The following is a 23,322-nucleotide window of genomic DNA, read 5'->3' on the forward strand; positions in this document are numbered from 1 at the left end:
TTTTTCAGAAATTTTGTTTTTAATGTTAACTCTTTAAAACAAAAAAACCAGGTTTTTTGTTTTTTTTACCAATCCTGGTGTTTGATCAGTTGTTCTTTCATCATCAACACAAGAGCAAAAAACAAACTAAATGAAAACACGAAAAAAATTTAAATAAATCAAAACGCGAACAAAAACCAAAATTTATCTAAACACGAACGGAGCAAAAAGAACGAGGAAAACAAATATGGCGTCTTCACATGCCGATCCACGACTGACGAAAATCTGAACGATTTGATTTTTGTGACACGTAATAAGGCGTGTTATGTCGGATTTCATAATCCGACACATTCACACGTCACGTCAGCACAGTGGGAACGTACCTACAGAAGGCTCATAGGTGGAATTAATATCGCACGCACAGGGCCGGTCTTGAGCTAGTGGAGCCCGGTGCAAAAACAGTAGTCAGCACCCCCTCCCCCCCACAGACGCGAATCCAGAGGGATGTGTCAGAGGAGCCAGTTTTTGCTAGTCATTACTGTCCCGTAAAATACGGGACAGATTCATTCTACTATATTATCAGACACTTGGTGCGATGATCATCATCCCCCCCCCCACCTCTTGGGTTGATATTAAGGGACGAAGAAGTCAGGAAATGTTCTTCTATTATTGTTATTAACAGTAAAAATTACTGTTATTTAACTTGTAAACAAGCACGAAACAAAACTTGTTTGATTTAATTAAGAGATTTAAAAACGCAAAACGTCACGCATTTAAGCACGATACTCATCACAAAGGAACTATCTTCTTTATACTTATTTTAATTGAGTTTTATGGTAAAATTCATGTAGTGGACGCATCACGTACGGGCTAAGATGATAATAAAAGTGGTTAAATTAAAGTGATATTTCCACACGATTTCTTTCATATTTATAAAACTGATGATCTTCATTTGAAATTATCCGTTACAGGCCCAGTACTAAGAAACAGAAGGGGCAGCTAAAGCACCGGGCCCTGCAACTTGGGCAGGCACGTAACTATTCTGAGGCAACTTGGGCGGTGCAACGAGCCGAATTGGGGGAAGGGCGCTTGTAACTCCTCCTTTTTCTGAACATAACCATTTCAAGGAGACTCCAAGAAAAGACTGCCCCCGAGAAAGTACGCTATAGCCCTGGGAAAGGAACAGGAGGGCCCCCCCCGTGCCAAGTGGTCTATCTGAGGCCCTACCTAGTAAATTCTATAAAATTTTAACTAGGTATCATTTTCGTGAGGGCCCTCTACTCTTGAGGCTTCTATGTGGGCCCACGCGTTAAAACGGCACTGAGAAGTTTTTTCTCTGTGTAGATTTTTTTTTTAACCTCGGGGACTTTGGCTGTAATCTCAACGATAACGCACAATTCTTGAAGTTTGGGTTAAACATCCCTGAGGGTGAAAAAAAGAATATCTAAAGTGAAAAGAAACCCGCACGTTTGTGCATACAGGGTCTAAAAGGATTATGGGCAATCGCCGGTAAAAGTGATAAATGTTGTGAAATTCAATCAAACTTACCGACACGATTGGTGATTATGCATTATCTATATGCTTTACCGATTCAACGTATTTACCGTAACATGAATTTAATTCTATATTTCATCACTTTCAAAAAAACCTCATTTCAAATATACGAAGATACATATCTGAAATTTCTCTTATGCGAAATGGATTTACCGGTGCCCCTCCTCTTTGTTTTGGATATGTGAGGTACACTACTTTATTTCCATGTTTCCATGGAAGTCCCAATTATCCTAATTATTCTGCTGCGTATACTCCGTAGGTTATACATTTAAAAAAATGGAGACGCATGAATGCTACCTCCAGTGGTGTAGATGGTAGCATGCTTGCCCGGTATGCAAGAGGGCCTGGGTTCGAGTCCCGGCGGAGACGTGATGACTTTTCTTTCCGAGCTCACCTCAGCATAATATCCGGAAAAATAACTGTTTCCTTGATATCTCTGGCTGAGAAAAAAGCCATCTATATCTCTATAAAAACATATATTTTTAAAATATTTACAGATTGGGCAGAATGCCAGTAAAAAATTGACGTTTTCTCTACAAAACCGTGTTAAACAACACCTCCCCTCCTCCTTGAGAGCGATTTTATATTGATAAATGAAATTTCATTTATTCTGAATTTTCGATTCTCTCCCGCATAGAATATATTAAATAAGGGCGAATGAATGAACGCACGCCAGAACTTTGCCACTGGGTTTATCCCGTTGCCGAGATCTCTTCCAGCCCAGCTTCGTCTGGAACATACTTGCAATTATGTACCTCTGTATCAACGAATAAAAATAGGTACCTAGACAGGGCCGGACTTAGGGGGGTGCGGTCGCACTGGGCCGCAAAATTTCAGGGGCTGCAAATTCTTCCAAAAGAAACCCTTTTCTTTCTCAGCAGATGTTTTTGAATTTTTGATTAAAATTTAATTTTTCCCCCATCAAACTATTATTGATTGTGAAAGGAGGCTTTCAGTTAGAAGCCCCTATAATATCATTTTTAGTGCTATTAGGTATGGCATTAGCTTATTTCGAACAGGAAAAGAGTATGCAGGGGGTCACATTCTTTACCCCTGAAAAAAGTAGCCTTTTTTTCGTGAGCTCCCTTCTTGAAGGGTTTTATGTATTGTCACGGGCAAAGAGTGGTGTTCTGGGGGCCCCCAGTTTAGCACGAAGTAACAGTTAATATATCTGCGTACTTTCTCGCGAGATCATAGTACCAGATCTCATCATATAGACAGGCCTTCTACGGGCGGGTGGGCCCAATGCTTCGAGATGGTCCAGGTCATACATGGTCAACCCATGGCCCGCGTGCCAAATGTGGCCAGAGATTTCAAAGCGACTTTTAAAAAAAAAAATTAACCAAGCGGCACATTTCCGGATTACTTAAGGGACCCGCGGCATATTTCCAGATCATTTTACCCGCAGCTTAGTTGCTGAGCACTTGAGCGACCTACATGCGCATTTACAGATCACACAAGTGGCCCACGCCACATTTAAAGATCCCTTATGTAACCCACGGCATATTTAAATAACTTTCAATACCTACCTTTAAAGGTATTTTTCTAGTAATATAATATCTAAAATGTTTCGGCGCCCCTTAGGACAATTGCACCAGTCGCACTGCCCTAAGACCGCACCCTGTACACGAACTGAACTGAATAAGATGTGGATTCGACGGTTCCTGAGAATTAATTCCCAACTGCCACACTTACGGAGTGCCATGAAACGGCTTTGAAGGAGAGATTTGTTGTGTTTAGAACAATGTGTGTCTTCAGATGTTTAACAAGATAACAAAGAACCCATTTTTTTCTCGGATGTTAGGCAAGAAAAACCACTCACTTAGATGAGTATTACCACAGAGCATGGCATGTAAAAGAAGATATTAGCTTTAAGGTCAAAATTAAGTATTAACAAATCAACGTCAATTTTTAGTCAACTTGGCCAACGTTACTTCATGCCCTGTACACGAACATAGAGCCTTTCTTCTAACAGAAAGCTCCCTCACAAAATTACCGTACCGAAGATAGGTCCAGAGGATGACTTTTGATTAATTGACAGGGTATTGATTTAAAATACGTTATTGAAGTAATACTGCTAACTGAAAAACTATTATATACTTTGAATTATTTATTTTATTTTATAAATTAACATTTTTACATATTTTACATGAAAAAACGTTTCATTTTACGTAAAAATTCGAAGGGATTACCATACTTTTGAAGTTCACAAATAGCTCTATAGATGGCGCTTTACAAATGAAGCATCCGTGCAAAATGTATTTTAAACTCTTGAAATTTGGCCATCAAAGTCATCTGATGTGACCCACTACCTAAAAACTGATTTTATGAAAGTAAACTAAGCGACACATTGACACTTTGATGACCCGCGGTGTGATTCCACGTCATTTAAGTAGCCCGCGGCACATTCAGGGATCATTTGAGTTACCTAGGTAGCTGTTGCAGATCACTTAAGTCGACCCCGGTACATTTCCAGCTCACTCAAGTTGCCCGCGGCTCGTTCTTACTTTACCTGAGTGGCCTGAGGAATATTTCCAGATCACTTATCTTGAACAGTGCTGTGGAATTCTGCGGGAACACAATGTGGCACACATAACTTGAGTGACCCACGCTTCATTCATACTTCACTTTCGTGCCCCGCGGTGAATTCCACATCACAGGTGGTCCACTGCACATTCCAAGGTAACTTAAATGATCCGCGGCACATTACTAGATCACTTAAGTGAACTGCAGTGCGATTCCATATCACTTAAGTGGTCCGCGACATATTTCCAGATCATTTAAGTGACCCACAAAACATGAACAGGCTTCTCAATTGACCTAGGGCACATTTACAGATAACCTAAGTGAACCCACGGTGAAGTTCCACATAACTCAAGTGGTTCGTGGCACATTCCCAGACCACTTAAATAGCCCACTGCACGTGGCCTTAAAATTAATTTTGTAAAAAATAAACTAAGCGACACATTAGCAGTGACACCGGTATGCAACTCCACTCAATGATTTTTACATCACTTAAGTAATATTTAAAGATCACTCAAGTGACTTGCGGTACAGTTCTAGATTACTCAAGTTGTCTGTGGTACATTTTCAGATTACATAAGTGACCAGTGGCGCATTCACAGATCACTAAAGTGGCCTGCGCTTCGATTTTACCAATGAAGTGGCTCACACTCTCACAAAAACGTTGAGCACCATTGAAATAAAGTATCCTTACTGAGGAATTATTTCCACGAGGTGTTTCTCAACCTGGGGCCCCTTGCAGTCATGATATAGTAGAAGTGCATCACAGGTGAAAATCAAGGTGAAAGGGAGCCATGACAGGTTGCTAAAGGGACCCACAAAGAGTCGCACAGGCGTCGAAAATGTTTTAGACCTGTGGGGGGGGGGGCTCGACTTGATCATTATTTCCGAAGTTTCGATTTCTGAATTAATTCTGGGGGTGCTCAGACCCAGGGCCGCAACTAGATACTTAGCCGGGGCAAGCACACATTTCGGCACTCCCTTATAATGTAGAAGGAGCAGTTGAATGGTGAAATCGTGCGCCCCCATTAGTTCAGAGCACCAGAGCTGTCTGCTCCCCCTTAGTTTCAGCCCTGTTGTGTTACAAAATAATGTGGATGCTAGAGCAGTGGTTTTCAGACTTTGGAAGCCCGCGGCTGGTGATTTATTTTGGTGAGTGGAAGGGGCCCGGTCGTACGCACAATTAATGTGAAACATGAGGGCAAATAAAATACCGAGTTAACCTCCCTGTAGTTTCGGCCCTGTCTGGTGCTGCTAAAATGCCCCTGCATAGAACCAGGGGCATCCTAACGCATGGGCCGTATCCAGGAATCGGGCGGTCTTAGGGCAGTGCGACCGGTGCAATTGCACCGGGCGAAAAATAATGGGGGAGGGGGCCGCCGAAACAAGGTAGAAAAATTAGATTCACATAAATAGAAAATAATCTTTAAGGTATTTAAAAAAAGAAAAATTATTGTGCCTAATATAGCACATGGGAAAACAACAGCGAGGAAAAAAGTTGAAGGTGTAAGTACAGTCGAATCCCGTTATAACGAACGCCAAGAGACCGGATGAATCACTTCGTTAAAACGAAATTTCGTTATAAAGAAATTCCAGATTACATAGCATTGTTCCTATGTGAACTTATTTGGGGATTAGACGGTGATGGTAACTCCTAGGAAATTTCAAATATTCGTGGGGAAAATTGGCCGAAATTGGTCCACATGGGAAATGTCTTGGCGTTTGTGGGAAATTTTGAGAGTTCATCAAACAAAAGAATTTTTATTAAAAAAAAATTATAAATGCAAAACACAATGCTTTTCTAGTGTAAAATACTTGACTGCATATTTCCACCGATCTGTACCACCGTTTGGAAACCAGATTCCAAATTAATAACCCCTTCCCAATTCCGTTCATTAACAAAGGAAGAAGTCTGAGGTGAAGAATAGCGCTGTATAGGATATTTGTTCCAAAACTATGCTCTGCGGCATTCTGCGCTTAGGTAAGCCGGGGGGGGGGTGTACGATACGTCTCACCAAATGTATTTATTAATTTAATTGTGTGACGTTGTATTAAAACGTGCATTTTTTCCCCGCATGTAATGCATATTGCCTTGAAATTAATCAAGCTGCACTGTAGTTGTTAGGTAGGCTTATGTTGTGAATTGAGGCACCATGGTGAACTTTTTAACACTTTTTACAAAGGGCACCACGGACCGAAACAAAATTGGGAACTGGGGCGATTTATATGGCCGTGCTTTAAGGTCCCTACACACGCTCAATTATACCTGCGCAGTTATGCCTGTGCAGGCGTAACTGAGCGTGTGTAGGGGCCGTCAGTTGACCTGCATAGGCGACCTGAAGGGAATGGTTTTTCGATTCGGTATAACTGACCGTGTGTATGGGCCATCGGGTATAACAGCGCAGTTTTTTTTCCCCCGTTTTTTTACTACCGCCCTACTTTCTTCCCTCTTCGTTTTTACTGATAATGTAATGGAACAATAATAACTGAATAACTTGTTTTGGAGAGGGATTGCATTTAATTAAAAGAAAATTTTCTAATGGCGTAATTTTCACGATACAATTTCATATCGAATAAAAAAATCGAAATAAAATTTTAGAAATATTTCGACTAGAGTTAATATTTGCAATTTTGTTTCTGATATCACTCTTTTCAATAAATTTGCCCGAAATACACAAACCCTGTATTCAGATAATGTGCTATGACTATTAATTGTTTATTGATTATTTAGAGAAGAGGAGGTTGACCAGGCTTCTTTTACATTTTAGGGGCCCCGTAACGTGGAAAAGAAAACACGTAATAGATGAATGATATAGATAATATCTGAAAGAAATGCAGGATTTTCAGGCGAAGATTGGGTGGTCTTTAATTGTCATTAGAAAAAGATGTAAAACAGTTGAAAGTTACAATCAGCCCAGCTTTGTATAAAGGGCCATAGATTGAACTTCCTTTTCAATACCCATCATGTTAAGGGCTGTGCAAGAGTCAGTAAATAAAAGTTATTTTTCCTTCAAACGTGAGGGGAGGTTGATAACCATTGGTTTAGAATAGGGGTCTTCAACGTTTTACGCTCGAGGGCCACATAAAACATTTGTCGCTTTCCGCGGGCCACTCACTAACGCGTAGGGGGGGGGGGGCACCCCCAAACACGATTACAATTCAGTGATGCGATAGATCAACTAGATTATTTTGCAAAATTACTAATTTCTCACAAAATTAATGACACATTTCACAAAAATGAAGAGAATGTTTACGAAATCAGGACCCTGCAAAAAATTCGGGACAGACCCCTACTTACCCCAAATAGAAGGCACAATAAGGCGTTATAGGAAAATGAGTTTTATGTCACCCGCAGCTCACTTGCCCAGTTCATGGTTTTACTGCTGCTCCCCAGAATAGTTAAGCAGTGCCGTCTTAAGACATGGGCACCTCACAAATGGGATCTGGTTGAGATTTTCGAAAATTTGCCTACTAGGGCCTCAGAAAAATCATTTGGCCCGGGGCCCATGATGCTCTTAAGACGGCCCTGTAGTTAATTGGTGTTTGCAATTATAAAAGCACCAATTCAAAGCAAAAAGAGACACACAAATCAATATCTTCATCTCCCCGGGACGCCCCTAGAAGCCACGGCGCCCACTTTGAAAACCCTATCATATCACATCACTGGATTTGATGGTTCAAATTAATGATACATTTATTTAATTATCATCTGAGGTTGTGGAGATTAATTTAATCTATTTTCATGGGTGCCCGACTTCTTTCTATTCGAGGGCCAGTATAATGCTCAGTTGCTACATCCACCCCGATGTATATGCCACGGTCCATGGTAAAAGCTCGGAGACAAGGTGAGATGGTAAAAGTCCGAAAAATGATGCGAACGTTTTTATTTGGGACTCATTACCAAGTCAAAGCCCGTTTTTATTCAGTCAATAAACCATTATTAATTTATTAGTTCTTGACGCTTATTAATTACTCAATAAATATCGTAATTTAACAGTTTAAAATTAAATTAATATTAATTTTTATTTTATTAATTCTCAACAGTAAAAACCCGTTTTAAAGAATAAAAAAAAAACGATAATGAATTTATTAATTTTCCCAAATGCTGCCACTTATCCAGGTTTAGGTTCACTTGTACTAATTAGTTAGTGTCCCAACATCTCCAGAGAGGCCCGGGGTCATGATGCAACACGTGGAGAGGCAGATCAGTGGGCGAAGCGCACTCAGCACCCCAGCGCGAGAAGCGAGCCATCTCATAACGAAATAAGTTTTACTTGAATACTTATTACTATTAATTCGATTAATAAGTGTTATTCGCACTAGTAAGTATAACTATTGAACAATTATTAATTAATCAAGACGGGTGGGGCACTATTAAATTAATGATGTTAAACTAATTCATTTAAAACGGGCTTTAACTGGTAAAATAAATTAATTATTAGCATCAATTACTTAAATATCGTCAAAACCTCATCATGGTGGTTATTTCGTTTAATTCATTATTTGTTTATAATTATTAAATTATTATTCATAAACTAATAAGCATCAGAAACTAATAAGTTCGTGGTGATTAATTCATTCATTTAAAACGGACTTTGACTTGGTAAAAATCCTAAATGAAAACGTTTACGAGCGTTTTTTGGACTTTCACCGACTCACCTTGACAAACCCGAGTCTCTGGGATTTTACCGTGACATATAAGCCGCAATAAGTAATATGATGAAACATGGACTATTTTTAGTCCATGGCACTCTGGGCATTGTGTGTGTATTCCTCAACTTCTTCATAAACTGACATATTCATTATTCATTGAGTTGCGTTCCCAGATATATGTAATGCATCAAAATAATTAGCTTCTTCCGCAAATTATTTCATCCAATACAATCATCCACAAAGTGGCGTCGGGGCAGGGGTGCTCAAGAATCCACAGTAATTTGTGACATGGATCCGAGCGCTCCCAGAATTGATCCAGAAATTAAATTTTTTCAGATATAAGACGATCACCCACAGTTTAGAAACACTTCCGACACCTCTGCATCCACATAAGCTTCCTGTTTTTAAAACCGAAGCCATTACAGAGGTTGCAAATGATAAATTTCCCCCCATAGCAAATGGTAAAAAAAATTTCTTCATCCATAACTACTACCAGCAACAGCACAACACTGACGAAATGACAAACTCACGAAAACTTTTGCAAAAAAAATTTTTATATGAATCTTTTATAGTGTAATGTGGTTCATTTCCTTTATAAAATAAATTTTATAAAAAAAATTTGAATATAAAATTTATAAAAGATTTTTGTCAAATTTTATAAAAGAAATTTTATCAAACTTTTATAGTGTAATACCGGCCTAAGTGCATGATGTGAACCGTGTTAGCAAAAAAAGGAAAATTGAAGAAAAAGTGAGATTTTTTCAAGAAAAGTGGTCATCCCTTTATTTTTTCATCGAACACAAGGCTAAAGCAGTTTGTCTCATTTGCAATGAGAGCATAGCCATGGTGAAAGAATATAATATTAAGAGACATTACGATATACCAAGCATAGTGCGAAGTATTCTGGATTGGAGGGACATTTTCGAAGTGAAAAAGTCAATGAACTGAAATCGAAGCTGAACTGCCAACAGTCATTATTCTTCGGAAGAAATGAACAGTCTGAAAATTGTGTTCGTGTTAGATATATAATAGCAGAAAAAATTTCGAAACGTGGGAATCCCTTCGTTGATGGAAAATTCGTTAAAGAATGCCTTCAGTCTGCAGTTGATGCGCTTTGCCCATCACAGACTCACTGTTTCGAAAATTAGTTTGTCTGGTGTGACAGTTGCAACATGTCAGCAGTTGTATTCAAGACATTCAAATCCAAATGTGAGGAATTTTTGTTTTACTCAGTAGCTATGGATGAATCGACGGATGCAACAGATACCACACTAGCAGTCATTTGCATTCGTAGTATTGACAAAAACTTCGAAATTATTGAGGAGTTAGCTAATGTCGTTGCAGTTACGGATACTGCCCGAAGTTTGACTTATATTCAAGTTTGGCAGAAATATTGGCCAAATATGAGATAGACTTAGGCAACATATCTGCCATAACTACAGATGGTGCTCCCTCTATGACCGGTCAGAAGACGGGTAATCACATTGATAAAGCCAGATGCCGAAAAATTCGGAAATACGAAGATGATGGCTTTCCACTGAATGAAGAGGAATACAAAATCAAAACTAGAATGCGTCTCACTGATCGGCATTTCGAGGATACTTTACGAATAGCAACACCACAAATTTTACTTAACATTGAAGCTTTAGTCAAGCAAAAACAATGTCAAGTTTCGCATTAATTTAGAAATTACATCCACTCGCATTCGTAATGTAAGGAACTAAAGACTTTTTTTGATTCTGTACGTAATTAATGCAACATTATACTACATGGATAAAAAAAAATCGTCCATTTTCATTCTGTTTCATACAATATAAAAAATACCTAAAATAATTGGTCTTATCCAAATTCAGTTTAATTTTTTAAACAAAAATGCTACATAATGGAATCATGAAATATGTAGTACGCGCCGCATTTTAATTTGTCGTATCTGTGCGTACGTAGGATCAACCTTTAGTGGGTGGTGGGACACACTGAGATTGATTGGAGGCACAAGAAATGTCTGAGAAAAATTTAGATTTACCAACTTTCAAGCGCATTTTCAAGTAACAGAAATGTATTGATATAGCAAATAGTTTTTTTTGACACTATGATTTAAAATGTTTTTTTTAAATCATTCAAAATTAATATGTTAAAATTAGTTGAATTGAATGTTTAAATATTTTAAAATATTTTCAAACATATTTAGTTTGTGATCGTCTTTGGGGGGGGGGTGCTCTCCCTACGCCTTTAATGAGTGGCCCGCGAAACGCAACAAATGTTTTATGTGGTTCTCGAGCGTAAAACGTTGAAGACCCCCCCCCCCTAGCCTAAGGTAAGAGCTGAGATTGGCAATAGAGCTGCCGGCATGAAGGGAACCGGGGACTTCCGAGAAGCAATTCTTCTGAGGAACCGCTGGTACCATCGGGTGTATATACGTGAGAGGGAACATGGTGGTAATTATGGGATTATGGACGATCAGGACTGAGATGGATCCGGAAGATTTGGTGGTGAGTGCCGTATCAAATATAGTTCGGAATTATCTCTCTCAGTTGAAGAATTTAATTTTTATTTTTATCGAGATACTTGATCATTAGATATTCGGCATGTCAAGTTCATTTATTTGCAATGGTATTATAACATGTTCGATGTGGATCTCCTCTTTGAATAACCCTTATTTTATTTGATAATTTAATAAATTAATTTATTATTAACCCCTCTGTGTGTAATCTATTAATTTTTAACGGTCATTTTCTTTGTTGACGGACGTTAAAACACAACGCAAAAAGATTCCCTAATCGTAAATTTAATTGCTTTCCTTTTTTATGCCCCTTCCCCAGTTGACTCCGTCACAATAATCACCGATAAATGTGAAGTCTTGGTATATGAACAGAATCTATTAAACTTACCGAAATGGTTATGCACATAATAAATCAAAATTTTTATTTACAAAAATGTCTCTTTGCGTTCTCCTGGCGTCATACTTACAGAGAGGCATGAACTTGGTTGGTGCAGAGAAGTGCTCTTGTTGGCACACAAGGCTTGATTTCATGAATATGTTTACATTGGAGAAACGCAGGTGTCGGGGGTACATAATCGAAGTGTTTATAAAATTTTCATTGGGATGGATAGGATGGACCTTGAGTTATTAATACACCGTCAATCAACTGCTTCGACAAGCGGACACAATATCGTTTAGTAAGGAAAAATTCCAGGTTGTGGTGTCACAAGGAGTTTTTCCCTAATAGGGTTGCCAATGGAAATGGAATAGCTTACCTCTCCGTTGGTTGTGAATTCTAACACGATTGATACGTTTAAAAAGAAGTACGATCAACATAGTGGGATAAATCGAGAAGCTATTCATACTTACATAAGACAACCATAATCTTTTAATGGGCAGTGTATTATATATTGTTAAATCAATTTTTTTTTTGTTGGTATATTGGGCATTTTGGTTATATTTGACATCCATATTTTTTATGGGCATAATGTTTTCAGCCATTTCTTCGAACAAATTTGCCTGTCGTGGTCTTTGTATATAATTACCGAATTTTACACTTTTACCTAAACCTGCTTATGAATATTACACTCATGCCCATAAATTAAAAATAATTCAGAATCACACGGAAATCGACATCTAAAGTAAAAATTTCACCTGTAGAATTATTACACACATCTGCAAGAATGATATGCAAGTTTCAGGAAGCCACCAGATGATGCCGATAGTACGTCACAATGACGAGAGTGTAGGGGGGGGGGGTATATAAGGAATGGTGGCAAAGAAGTGAAATTATTCACAAGAGTTCTGTAAGGCGCTCAGTGCCATAAGCGAATAGTTATGACACAGAGGATGCATGTGGATGATTTTTTATGTGGTAGAATTATCTGCCGCCTGGAATGTGGGCGTACTCAGATGGAAGTATCCGAGGAACTTGGAATTGCCCAAAGTGTCATCTCTAGGCTTTGGCAACGATTCCAAGATAACGGAAATGTCAGTAGACGTTATAGTACAAGTCGCCCCCGAGTTACAACGCCGAATGAAGGCCGGTATTTGGCAGTAACTGCCAAAAGAAGCAGACGGAGCACAGCATCCGACCTGTCTCGTCAGCTATCTGCAGCCACGGATATTGTTGGATTTAGGACAACACGGCTTCTTTCACACCATGACTCTACCCCAGTTATTGTGTATTGTACGTTATCCAGTGCTTTCTGAGGATTTCTTTCAACCTGGATAACACAAGAATCATCGGCAAATAACGCTGTCATTCCCATTTGGGATCTGGGGAAATGATTCATGTGAAGGTTACGGAGTTGTGGTACAAGAACGCTTTCTTGAGCTATGGAAGCTCGTATTTGCTTAATTTGTGATAGTGAATCGTTAATCTGCACTCGAAATGTTCGAGCCTCCAGATAGCTTTTTACAAATTTTATTATGCTGTATGGCATGTTCATGCAAATCAGTTTGTGTAATAGTCCATTATGCCTAATTTTATCGGAACTTTTTTGTACGTCGAGAAAGACTATTGCAGCTGTGTCATTTTTGATCAGAGCATCTTGCAGGTATTCCGTTAGTCGGAGAAGTTGCGTGCAAGTGGAAGCCGAGGCCATTCAGGTCTAACAATTTCGTGATCTTCAGCAAATTGAGATATTCTGGTGGCTACGACCAAAGCCTACTAGAGTAGTATCTGGAGGATTTGCTACGACTCGGTCAAACAGTTTCCCTAAGGAACTGAGGAGCGAGATCGGCCGCTAATCTGAGGTCTTGACCTGGTTTCGGAATCACCTTTACTATTGCTCTTTTCCAGGAGAGAAAGAAATATTGCAGCTTAGATAAAGAATGGTGTTATCAGGAAGAGATTTTAGTGCCAGGTTATTAATTTTGTCATAGCCTGGTGCTTTTCTTTTATGAAGGTTTTTAATGATTCTTTTAATTTCATAGAAATCTGTGGGATAGAGAGCCGGAGGGTATTCACTCCAGTACAGTAGAAATTTGAACACGGTTCTTAGAAAGTTAATGTGTGTCAAGCTAGAATTATAAATAAAATATTACCTTTATATAAATTCAACAGTTAAAATTTTATTTATATTTCTGAAGTTTTTAGCAGAATATGATATGAGTATTGAATAAGTAACACACCTATAAAAATTGAAAGAATGCATACTATGTAATTTTGAACGCAACCAATTATTTAAATATACGTATATGGCTTCATACCATTACGAAGCATAACAGATGGCGCTGCTATAAATAAAAAAAACTCAATTTCTGTTTTCTAGATATGCAGGCAGGGCTGGGATTAGGAATTTCGCGGGCCCCCCCTCAAAAAAAATTATAATCAGCCACTCCTCGACTAACGCACTTTGCAAGTCACGAACAGAAATATTTTTGCGATGTTGGCGAATATTTGTGTCAAACCTTATTCAAACTTACCTAATAAGTCAGTGGCTCTCAAACTTAGGGCACTCGCGGCTCCCTTACCATGATAACATTTTTCCGCGGCACCCCAGAATAGTTTGGTAAGAAATGATAATCGTTTAAAATAGAACTTTTCGAAAGACTTAACAAGCACTCATCAATGCCGCAGTTTATCGCGACGCACCCTTTGAGAACCACAGTATTAGTCAGGTTCGAATTTTCCAGAATTTACAAATTGATTAGCGTAATGATCTTCGAAATAGGAAATGAAATACTGCTAGAATCTTCTTGAATCACACTTCGTTGAATTCATACAATGCTATTACGTGGGAAGTGACGATTGCCCATCGCTTACTACCATTATCGAAACATTGTTTCTGTTGTTTTTTTTCGCTTTTATTTTATTTTTCTGAATATCCGTTATTTCTGTGAATTTGAATGCCGTTTGTTATGAGAGACACGAGATTTTTTTTCTGATTTCATATGAACATCTCACACACAATATATATCTCTGTATTTCTTACAAAATCGAAACCAGTTTAATTCATCATCCGTGCTTTAATTGAAATTTTTTATGCACAGAACATGCCGGATATAGGCAGCGCCATCTCAAGGCATGGGCCCATTCGGGCACCTCAAGAAAAAAGGGCCTCACAAAAAAGAGATCTGGTTGAGATTTTCGAGAGTTTACCTGGTAGGGCCTCAGAAAAATCATTGGGGCCCATGATGCTTTTAAGACGGCCCTGCATATAGGAGGAATCTAATACTGGGATGTCATAAGTAACGGATCCACACTGATAATTTGTGATTAACAACCACGTATACATTTATCGCTAATAAGAATCGTTTTCAGCCATTCACCTTGTTGGGAAATTTGTCTGTTGTGGCATATGCATTTGTATCATTTGTGTTGTGTGTGTGAGAAATTTGTCTAAAATTATCAAATACAAGTGAATATTAAGAATAATGAGCATTTCATTGTCTTCTCTTACAAATGTCAAATGATCGGAATCAAGTAAAGGAATATACTGTTGTAGGAAAACGATTTGATTCTTGTTTTTCCAGCGCAACAATAAAGCTGCTTTTTATACAGACATTACCGACACTCTACTTTTTTTTAAAGAACTACTATTTCTCAACTAATAATGAAAGAAACCAACTCTTCTTGCCCTTTGTGAAGTTTTTTTGCCGCACAAAAGAATTTTTTACCATAGGAAACCCTTCAGGACCCTTTGTAAACTTAACACTTCATTAACAAATGTGTATCTGAATGGCACCGTCCGGCGCTCAAGTGAGACAGAATGTAACGTCTGCTGCGCTGCAATAACGCCTTTGTTACACCATTGCTGTGCACAACATTACATACCTATTTGCTGCTTTAACAAGACCGCAAAGGTCAGTGCCATCATTTCATCTTTTTCCAGGGGGAGACAAAGAACATGTACTCAATGTATGTATGTATATATATATATGCCATTTTGAGTGTATTTTCAAAAACCAGGCGCCCCCCCCCCCGACACCCCCAAATGACGGGTCTGGCAAAGGTAAAGCGTAACCGTCTGTGCTGCGGAGATTTCCAATCCCAAATGACACGTTACTTCAGTTGCTCTTTTTCGTTTGGTGAAAATGGATATATAAGCGTTTATAGGACTTGTGTTCAGCAGAGAGCCTCTTTGGGATCAAATCAATCGAAATCATCGCAATCGGTACGTTTTAGACAAACTCTAGGATGAAGTCGCAAATGAGATGAAAATAACTTAGTAATAAAGTAATTTTTGACTTGTCGTACACCATTTGTCATATGGACGGGTGAAAGTTTCAGTGGTGTAAGTCAATTATCTTCATTTTGAGAAAAAGAAGTTTTAATAGAATTGCCATAGGTTCCCATGTTAAACAATTTTTGAATCGATAATTCTGAGGCGAATTGTAGAATCTGTTACAAGGCTCGTTTTGTCTTCAAGTTTTGTCACAAGTTCAGCGCTTTCAGATAGCAGGGGCCCACCGAGTAACGGCCCAGTGAACCCAAGAGAAGAAGCCTAATAAAGTAGAGATCTGGTTGAAATTTTCGAGAACTTGCCTCGTACGGCCTCAGAACAGTCACTTTGTACAAGGCCCATGATACTCTTTAAACGGCCCTGCTTCCAGATAGTATTTCCGAGCGTGGAATGTGTAATTCGTAGAATGTGTGACTTACACCAATGTTTCTCAACCGCCTGGCCGCGGCCCGCTACCGGGCCCTGACATCGTTCATACCGGGCCGCGAGTGATTAGCCGTTTCCTTTTTCCTCATTCATTTTCTGTTGGTCGTGCGTTTGACTGAGCTTTCAACTCAAAAAAATAAATGAAACCGGGCCGCAGGCTCGCAAAGGTTGAGAACCACTGACTTACACCACTCTCTTTAACCAGTCCATATAATGTTCGTAGAATTATTGCACTGAAGATACCACATTTGGTTTAAATCAGAGGCTCTCAACCTTTTTTGACTCGTGGAGCCCTTTCTGGTATGCAAGTACTATGGCGGAGCCGTTGGCCTATTTTTTATTAATTCGTCAGTTACTGTGATTTTTATTACTTAAGTAATAATTAAGTCAAAATAAATATTTTTAAGAAATTAAATAAAATAAATAATTGAATATTTTCATTACTTAAAAATATTTATAACACTTATTTTGCAATCAACTAGTTTTATTATATTTTCCTCGAGCGGCCGCGTCCCTCGGAGCACCGGTTGAGAACCACTGGTTTAAATACCGAGTGTCATTGTTGTTATAGAATAACGCTAGACGTGAAATGCTTTAGCAATAAAAATACATACACAATTTCATTCTATTTACTATGCTGTGTCATTTATCGGCGTATCCTCCAGATTAAACGAATATTTAGTTAATTTGAACCGCTAGTCAGTGGAGTATTGGAATTTCAAAATTAACCCGACTAAATGGAATATTCGAGGGGAAAGGCCAAACACCGACGAGTAATACACGTTCCATAGCTACTATCTAGTGCGCATTTCAGTCTCCTTATGTGTATTTCAGAATTACCGCATTGCTTGGAATAGATGCCGTATAGGTGTAAGAATAAAAGCGTGAGCAAATAACATTGACATTGATATGAGAGCTTCCCGTGAGTGTCATGTAAGCATCATCCAATCCTTGAAAGGATGAAAATAAATTTAGTTTACACGTAATCATTGTTTTTTCCTAGTACACAAACAAATATTTGTAAGGGATTGTATGATACACTATCAAAAATAATCTAAAACGTATATTCGACACATGAAGTGTGTAATATTTTTTGAAACGTAAGCGTTCCGAGAAATGCAGTAGTAACATGTTTTAATGACAATCATTTCAAATTCATTCTGTTCCGGCACAAGAACATTTTGTAAGTGTCTCTGACGAAAGTTGCTATTCTGGATGGCCGATTGTTCTCCCTTTCTGTGGTTGGTGCAGATCGCGTCAGATCTGTGTGTTCGGCCATATGTTCGTTTTCAATCGTTACACCCTCTATGTCTATAATTACATTATGCAGAAGGAATATGCACTTCACGATTTTATCGGCCAGTTCTGGAGATGTTTCTATTGGTTTCCAGAGAATTCGAAACTTATAATTCCGAAAGAGCATTCGACCGTCCGTCTGGCTCGTGGAAGTCGCTTGTTGAAATACTCTTTCTCTTCTGAGTTCAAGTGCCGTCCGCCAAATGGCCTCATTAAGTGTCGTAGCAAGGGATAAGCCTCATCCCCTACGAAAACATACGGAAGAACAATTGCACTTGATGGTAATGCATTGTCGGGGGCAATGTTTAGCCGTTCTGATTTCATCAAACGGAACAGGGACGAAGAGCGGAACGTTCCCCCATCGCTCTGTTTACCATAACCCCCAACATCAATCAAAATGAACTTATAATTTGCGTCACATACCGCTTGTAGAACAATGGAGAAAAAATGCTTATAATTATAGAACATCGATCCTGAGTTGTGCGGACATTTCACCCGAACATGCTTGCCATCAATAGCCCCAAGGCAATTTGGGAAGTTCTACCTCTCTGGCGATTCGCTCAAACATGCTTTCCGTCGGGGTACCTAATAATGATGAAGTTAAAAATGTTATATATATATCCAATAGAGTCAAATCTACACAAAACAGCATACGTGAGAGAAATGTCATTTATGGCTCACGTGATTTTGTTAGGCGGGGGGGGGGGGGCATTCAAGTATTAAGTACGCACCAGAGGAAGGGGGTTTTCGCATATTATTACTTTTGCTGATAAGGCGGGGATAGGGGGTTTAAAGGATTATTTTGTGTGTACGGGAGAGTGTAAATATGTAAATTATTTTATTCCACTGATAATGTTAAAAAATATAACACGAGTCGACATTTATTTTCATTCCTTTCCAAGAAGCTGTAATACCTCATATGTAAATAGATGACTGTGTGATGCATATTGTGTATATGTATATATTGTATATTTTTTCTGTCATTTAAATCCAGGGGTTTTTGCGGTTGGGTCCCGGGGGTCTGGATGAGGGTGCTCCGGGCTGTTGCTCGGGCTTGTGGGCTCCTCCTGGTGGCTGGGTGGCTGCCCGGAGGGGGGGGGGCTGCTTATTGAGATGCCCCGAGGGCCGTGCATGGAGCTTGTTGGCGACTGTAGTCATGGATAGAGGGTAGGGGGCGCCGGGGGGGTGCCTTCCGGATATTCTCCGGGTGGCGCCCTGGCCCGGCGCCCCTGATTCTCGCCCAGCGCGACTCAACCTGATTGGGTAAAAGGCTTATATCCCGAGAGGGACAGAGCCTGGGTCGTGTCTGGTTAGTAGTAGTGGTAGACGTCACCGATTTTCATAGATGCCCCTGATCCAATGGTTTCTCATAAAGTGCGCGCCGTGGCTGATAGTGGGCATCGCCAACCCTTGACAGGGGTGTCACGACGAAGTGGCAACATAGATGAGGGCGTATTCAGTGATTTTCTAGACCGGCGGTCCTCAACCTTTTTTGACTCGCTGAGCTTTTTCCAGTTTCTAATTTCTATATTTCTATGACAAAGCCCAGTCAGCGTCTCGCTCTCCCTCTGTTTAATTTACTGATTCATTTTATTGTCCTGACGCGACCGCAGATTCTCTGAAAAACGCACATGTAGCCCTTTAGGGTTGAGCACAAATTGAGAACACCGGCTGTACAGTATTCGGGAAAGCCGCAGTGGAAACGGAGTTTGAGGGAATATCAAGTAACATTTTCCCTAGTTATAATTTTTTTTGAGAGGGTTAATTATTTTCTGTCTCTCCAATATAAACTTCCAATTTATTGCGACTTTCCTACTTTCCCCTTTTTCGTTTCAGAAAGCGATGCTAGAGCAAAATGGAAAAATCTACGAGACACTTTCCGAAAGGAATTGCGGAAAATTCCGAACAAAAGATCAGGAGATGGAGCATCCTGTGCTTGGACATCCTCGTGGAGATATTTCAACAGTCTGCATTTTCCAAGCGACCAATTTACTCCCAGGGCAAGTGAAGGAAATTTGCCAGACATTCGTGAGGCGGGACCAAGTTCCTATAATGTGGAACGTGACAGGGATATCTCTGATCCCATTGATGATTTTAATTCATGGAATCCTGAATCTTCATCAACTTCTTTGACTGTCGTGCAATCACCTTCACAAGTTGAAGGCAAGCCTTCGTGCTGTGCTCCCACACCTGTGCGCAAAATATCAAAAAGAGAGTGTGAGAGTGACGCTAACGTTGGGGTAGCCTTGTTAAAAATCGAAGCAGCAAAACTGAAAATTATGGGAGGGCAAAACAAGCCTCGAGATGAAGATGAAGAAGCTTCTTCGATAGCCTTCGTCCTCATGTACGCTCCCTGACACCAGAGCAAAAAATAATATTACGAATAAAAATGCAGTAACTTATCCTCAGCTTCATTTACAAAAATCGTGCAATACCTGATCACGCTCAGGAATCCAGAGATCTCATATGGTGCAGATATTATTTCGCAGCTTATAATGATATTACTCGTATCATATTGTAACCCTTTAACAACTCAAAAAGATACAAGTAAAAAATAAACGCTCACTCAGTTCTTTTTCTTGTTTTACGTATTAAATAAATATTGAAATGAAAATGAAGGTGTTCGTGTTCTTACCTCAAAGTCACTGCAAGACGTTCGGTGGGAAAAAATGATGAGATTCTGGTTACAATTAGTCCAATTTTTTTCCAGCTTCGATTCTATTCTTTCCAGGATATAATGAAACGTACGAAGATCCATGCGAAAGTAGGCTTGGAATTTTTCGGGGTAGCTCCGAAAGAATTAAGAAATAAAGTAATTGTTGATACAAGTGATGGAATTCACCTTGTATATTCGAACTCTTGTTTATATCATGAACATTACATATTCTCTTTCTTTAATAAGTAATACATTTTTAAGGCCGAGTTCTCTGTCAACAACCTCTCCATGGCGGTAGAACTGACTGAGGAACTCGCAGCAAAGCTTAAAGATTTTCACGCTGCCTTTTACTGGCATGTTTCGCTCTTTTCATTTCTGCACAAATATTGTGTATTCATAGGTTTTTTTTTTAACGGGAATTTTTCCAACCATGGAAGCTATGGAACCAAAGTTTTACAATTTGGAATTGATTCCAATTTACCAAGAAGTTTGGCCATACCTTTAGGAAAGGCTGATTTTGAAATTTTTATTGTGAATTCATCAAAATTTGTTAACGTTCATTTGAAAAATGATTCCAAAAAAAAAAGGTGATTCCGCAGCGCAGGGCCCGGAACTAGAGGGGCACGGGAAGGAGTTTAAAGTCCTAGCGTCCCGCCCCTCGGGGCATACGCTGGAGTTCTGACGATCAAAGTTACACCTGGATTCCCGCTCATTTAGGGTAAAAGTAAAATTTCCCAAAAAGGGGTTCGATTCAGATCAGTTATTTTTGCTACCATCCGCTTTTTTTCATTTCGCCGCCCCTGCCCAGTTCTCCCGCCTCCAGCTTGTCTTCTTCCTTCCCTATATCACTTTATCTGAAAAATGTACATATATATATATCTACACACACACATATTCTATAATATACAAAGTCATGTATGTACAATGGGGTGAACCATGCTAAGCAGGGCGCAGTTGTTCAATGATTCGGGTTCTTCGTTGACGGCATGAATCTAACAATCTCTGTACCAAATATTACCCATTTCGTAACAAAAAACCTGTCACGTTAAAACGAAAGTCCATTTACAATTCAGAATTCGTGAAATAAGGATAGGAATCCTTCTATTTCTCGCACTCGAGAAATTTACAAACCAATCCCAATAATAACACACTTTATAAAAATATCATAATAATAACATAGCAATATCGCCCAAAACTTTTGGGTTACCACTAGAGAGAAAAAAAAAAACACAGTTCAAGAACTAGCCGCAACTTGCGGGCTAACTAACTGAAAAAAAGAGAGAGAGAGAGAGAGAAACCCTCTCCCCCCTCTTCTCTAGCAGTAATTACTTCTTATAGATAACAAATCGATTGTATATATAAATACATACACACACGCACATATATATATTCTTCTGACAGTAATTCTGCAGGGACATCAATTGTAATACAAACACTCGTATATTCTCACAAATCAAAAAGTAAATAAGAAATTAAAAATTCCCCTCTCTTCACTTTTCCTTATAGCAAAATATATCGTTTACATATGCCCATGTTACATACCACCAATTTATATAACATGCATTAAAATTCGCATAATACAATTCTTAAGGTCCTCATTTAACTCTGATGTTTTTTTACCTAGCGTTCTAAACGATTAAATTTATTAATATTCTAACTATTTCTCCAGAGAGCTTTTCATTACTTTTACGCAGAATTCGAATGCTGCTTTATTTCTCAATTGGGATAACATGTCAGAGTGCATTTTCTCTCTAGGAGAATTGCCTTACTTCTCTCCTCTCCAATAGCAACACTCATATATATGTCGTCTTCTTGCTTCACGTTCGCCACAAAATATGCAAGAACTGTTTTTATGATGGTACCGCCCTTGTTAATAACCAAGGGCGTCATGTTCAGTGAAAATCTGGTTCAAATAGAAATTCCCCTTAATCCTTCTAGCCGTGACTTTCGGGAACAAGGCATATGTTACTCTTCCATTTGTCGAGCTGTCCCAAATCCTTTGCCAAAGTCTGATGCTTTCCTGTTTCAATAATGTTTTTATTTGAAGCAATGAGTAGTGCACTGGAACGTCTACTTGAGTTTTTGCGGTAGCTCTCTTTGCCATTTTGTCCACCTGTTCGTTTCTTGGATTACCTACGTGGTCCTTAACCCAATGTAGCTTCAGTTGAATCTCATTTGTGGATTCTCTAATTTCTTTTACCATCTGGTCCTTATTTTTGGATGAACTTAGTGCCTGAAGAGCCGACATGCAATCACTATACAAGTCCAGTTCCAAAATGTTCATTGTTTTCGCTTTGTTGATGGCATACATTATTGCAGTCAGTTCTGTCATATAAACTGGGGCGTTGTCACTTAATTTTAGTTCTTCGCTGTGTATCAAGTAATTTCCATTATAGATTACATATGCTGATCCTATGCCAGCATCCGTCTTTGATCCATCGGTGTATATGGACCACTTTTTTCCATCAGTTTCTTATCCCAGGATAGTGCCTTTCTCTCCCAAGGGTTAGAGAAGTTCTCTATCTCTCTGTATACATAACCCGCTTCAATCTGTAACTGACCAATGGTAATATTTCTTCTCAGTACTTTCAGATCGAATATTTTCTTCTGGATGTCTGCTTTCAAGTACAGCGGAATACACCCCGATAATACTTGAATTACGTGATTAGATACCGACTTGTAACATTTCGTCACGATTTTAAGGGCCACTCGTTGAATCTGTTCTAGTTTATCTTTAATATATTGTGGTTGGTTATTATACCATATTTCTGATACACATAAAATCATTCGCTCTGTGCATCCAAGATAAATCTCTTTCACAATCGATGGGATCAGTCCCCAAGTTGCCGTTAGTTATTCTGCGAAGTTTTTGCATGAAATTGAAGATTTTTTCCTTGACCTCATTTAGATGGCCAGTAAAGCATGCATTATAATCAAGCCTAATTCCTAATTATTTAATATTTTTCGAGTGTGGAATTGAGTGTCCATTAATTCTGATCGGTGGATATCGATCTACATCCTTGCCATGTTTAAGGATCATTTATTGGCATTTGTGGTAACTCAGC

At 39.0% G+C, this 23,322-nt stretch overlaps 1 protein-coding gene across 1 annotated transcript; it reads right to left on the bottom strand.

The window, feature by feature from the left end:
- Window positions 1–22,127: 22,127 nt before the first annotated feature.
- LOC149072464 (uncharacterized) lies at window positions 22,128–22,568 on the bottom strand. Its single transcript, XM_089247199.1, has one exon. The coding sequence runs from the start codon at window positions 22,566–22,568 to the stop codon at window positions 22,128–22,130; it is 441 nt and encodes a 146-aa protein (XP_089103325.1).
- Between the last annotated feature and the right edge of the window lie 754 nt (window positions 22,569–23,322).

The sequence above is a fragment of the Pholcus phalangioides genome, unplaced genomic scaffold (genome assembly GCF_987345545.1).
Source record: "Pholcus phalangioides strain wild (caught in Gottingen) unplaced genomic scaffold, Ppha-v1.0 ptg000017l_1, whole genome shotgun sequence".
Taxonomy (NCBI): Eukaryota; Metazoa; Arthropoda; class Arachnida; order Araneae; family Pholcidae; genus Pholcus; species Pholcus phalangioides.

Excerpts from the sequence above, each read along its gene's own strand:
- LOC149072464 (XM_089247199.1), bottom strand. The coding sequence starts at position 22,568 with ATGTATGCCATCAACAAAGCGAAAACAATGAACATTTTGGAACTGGAC.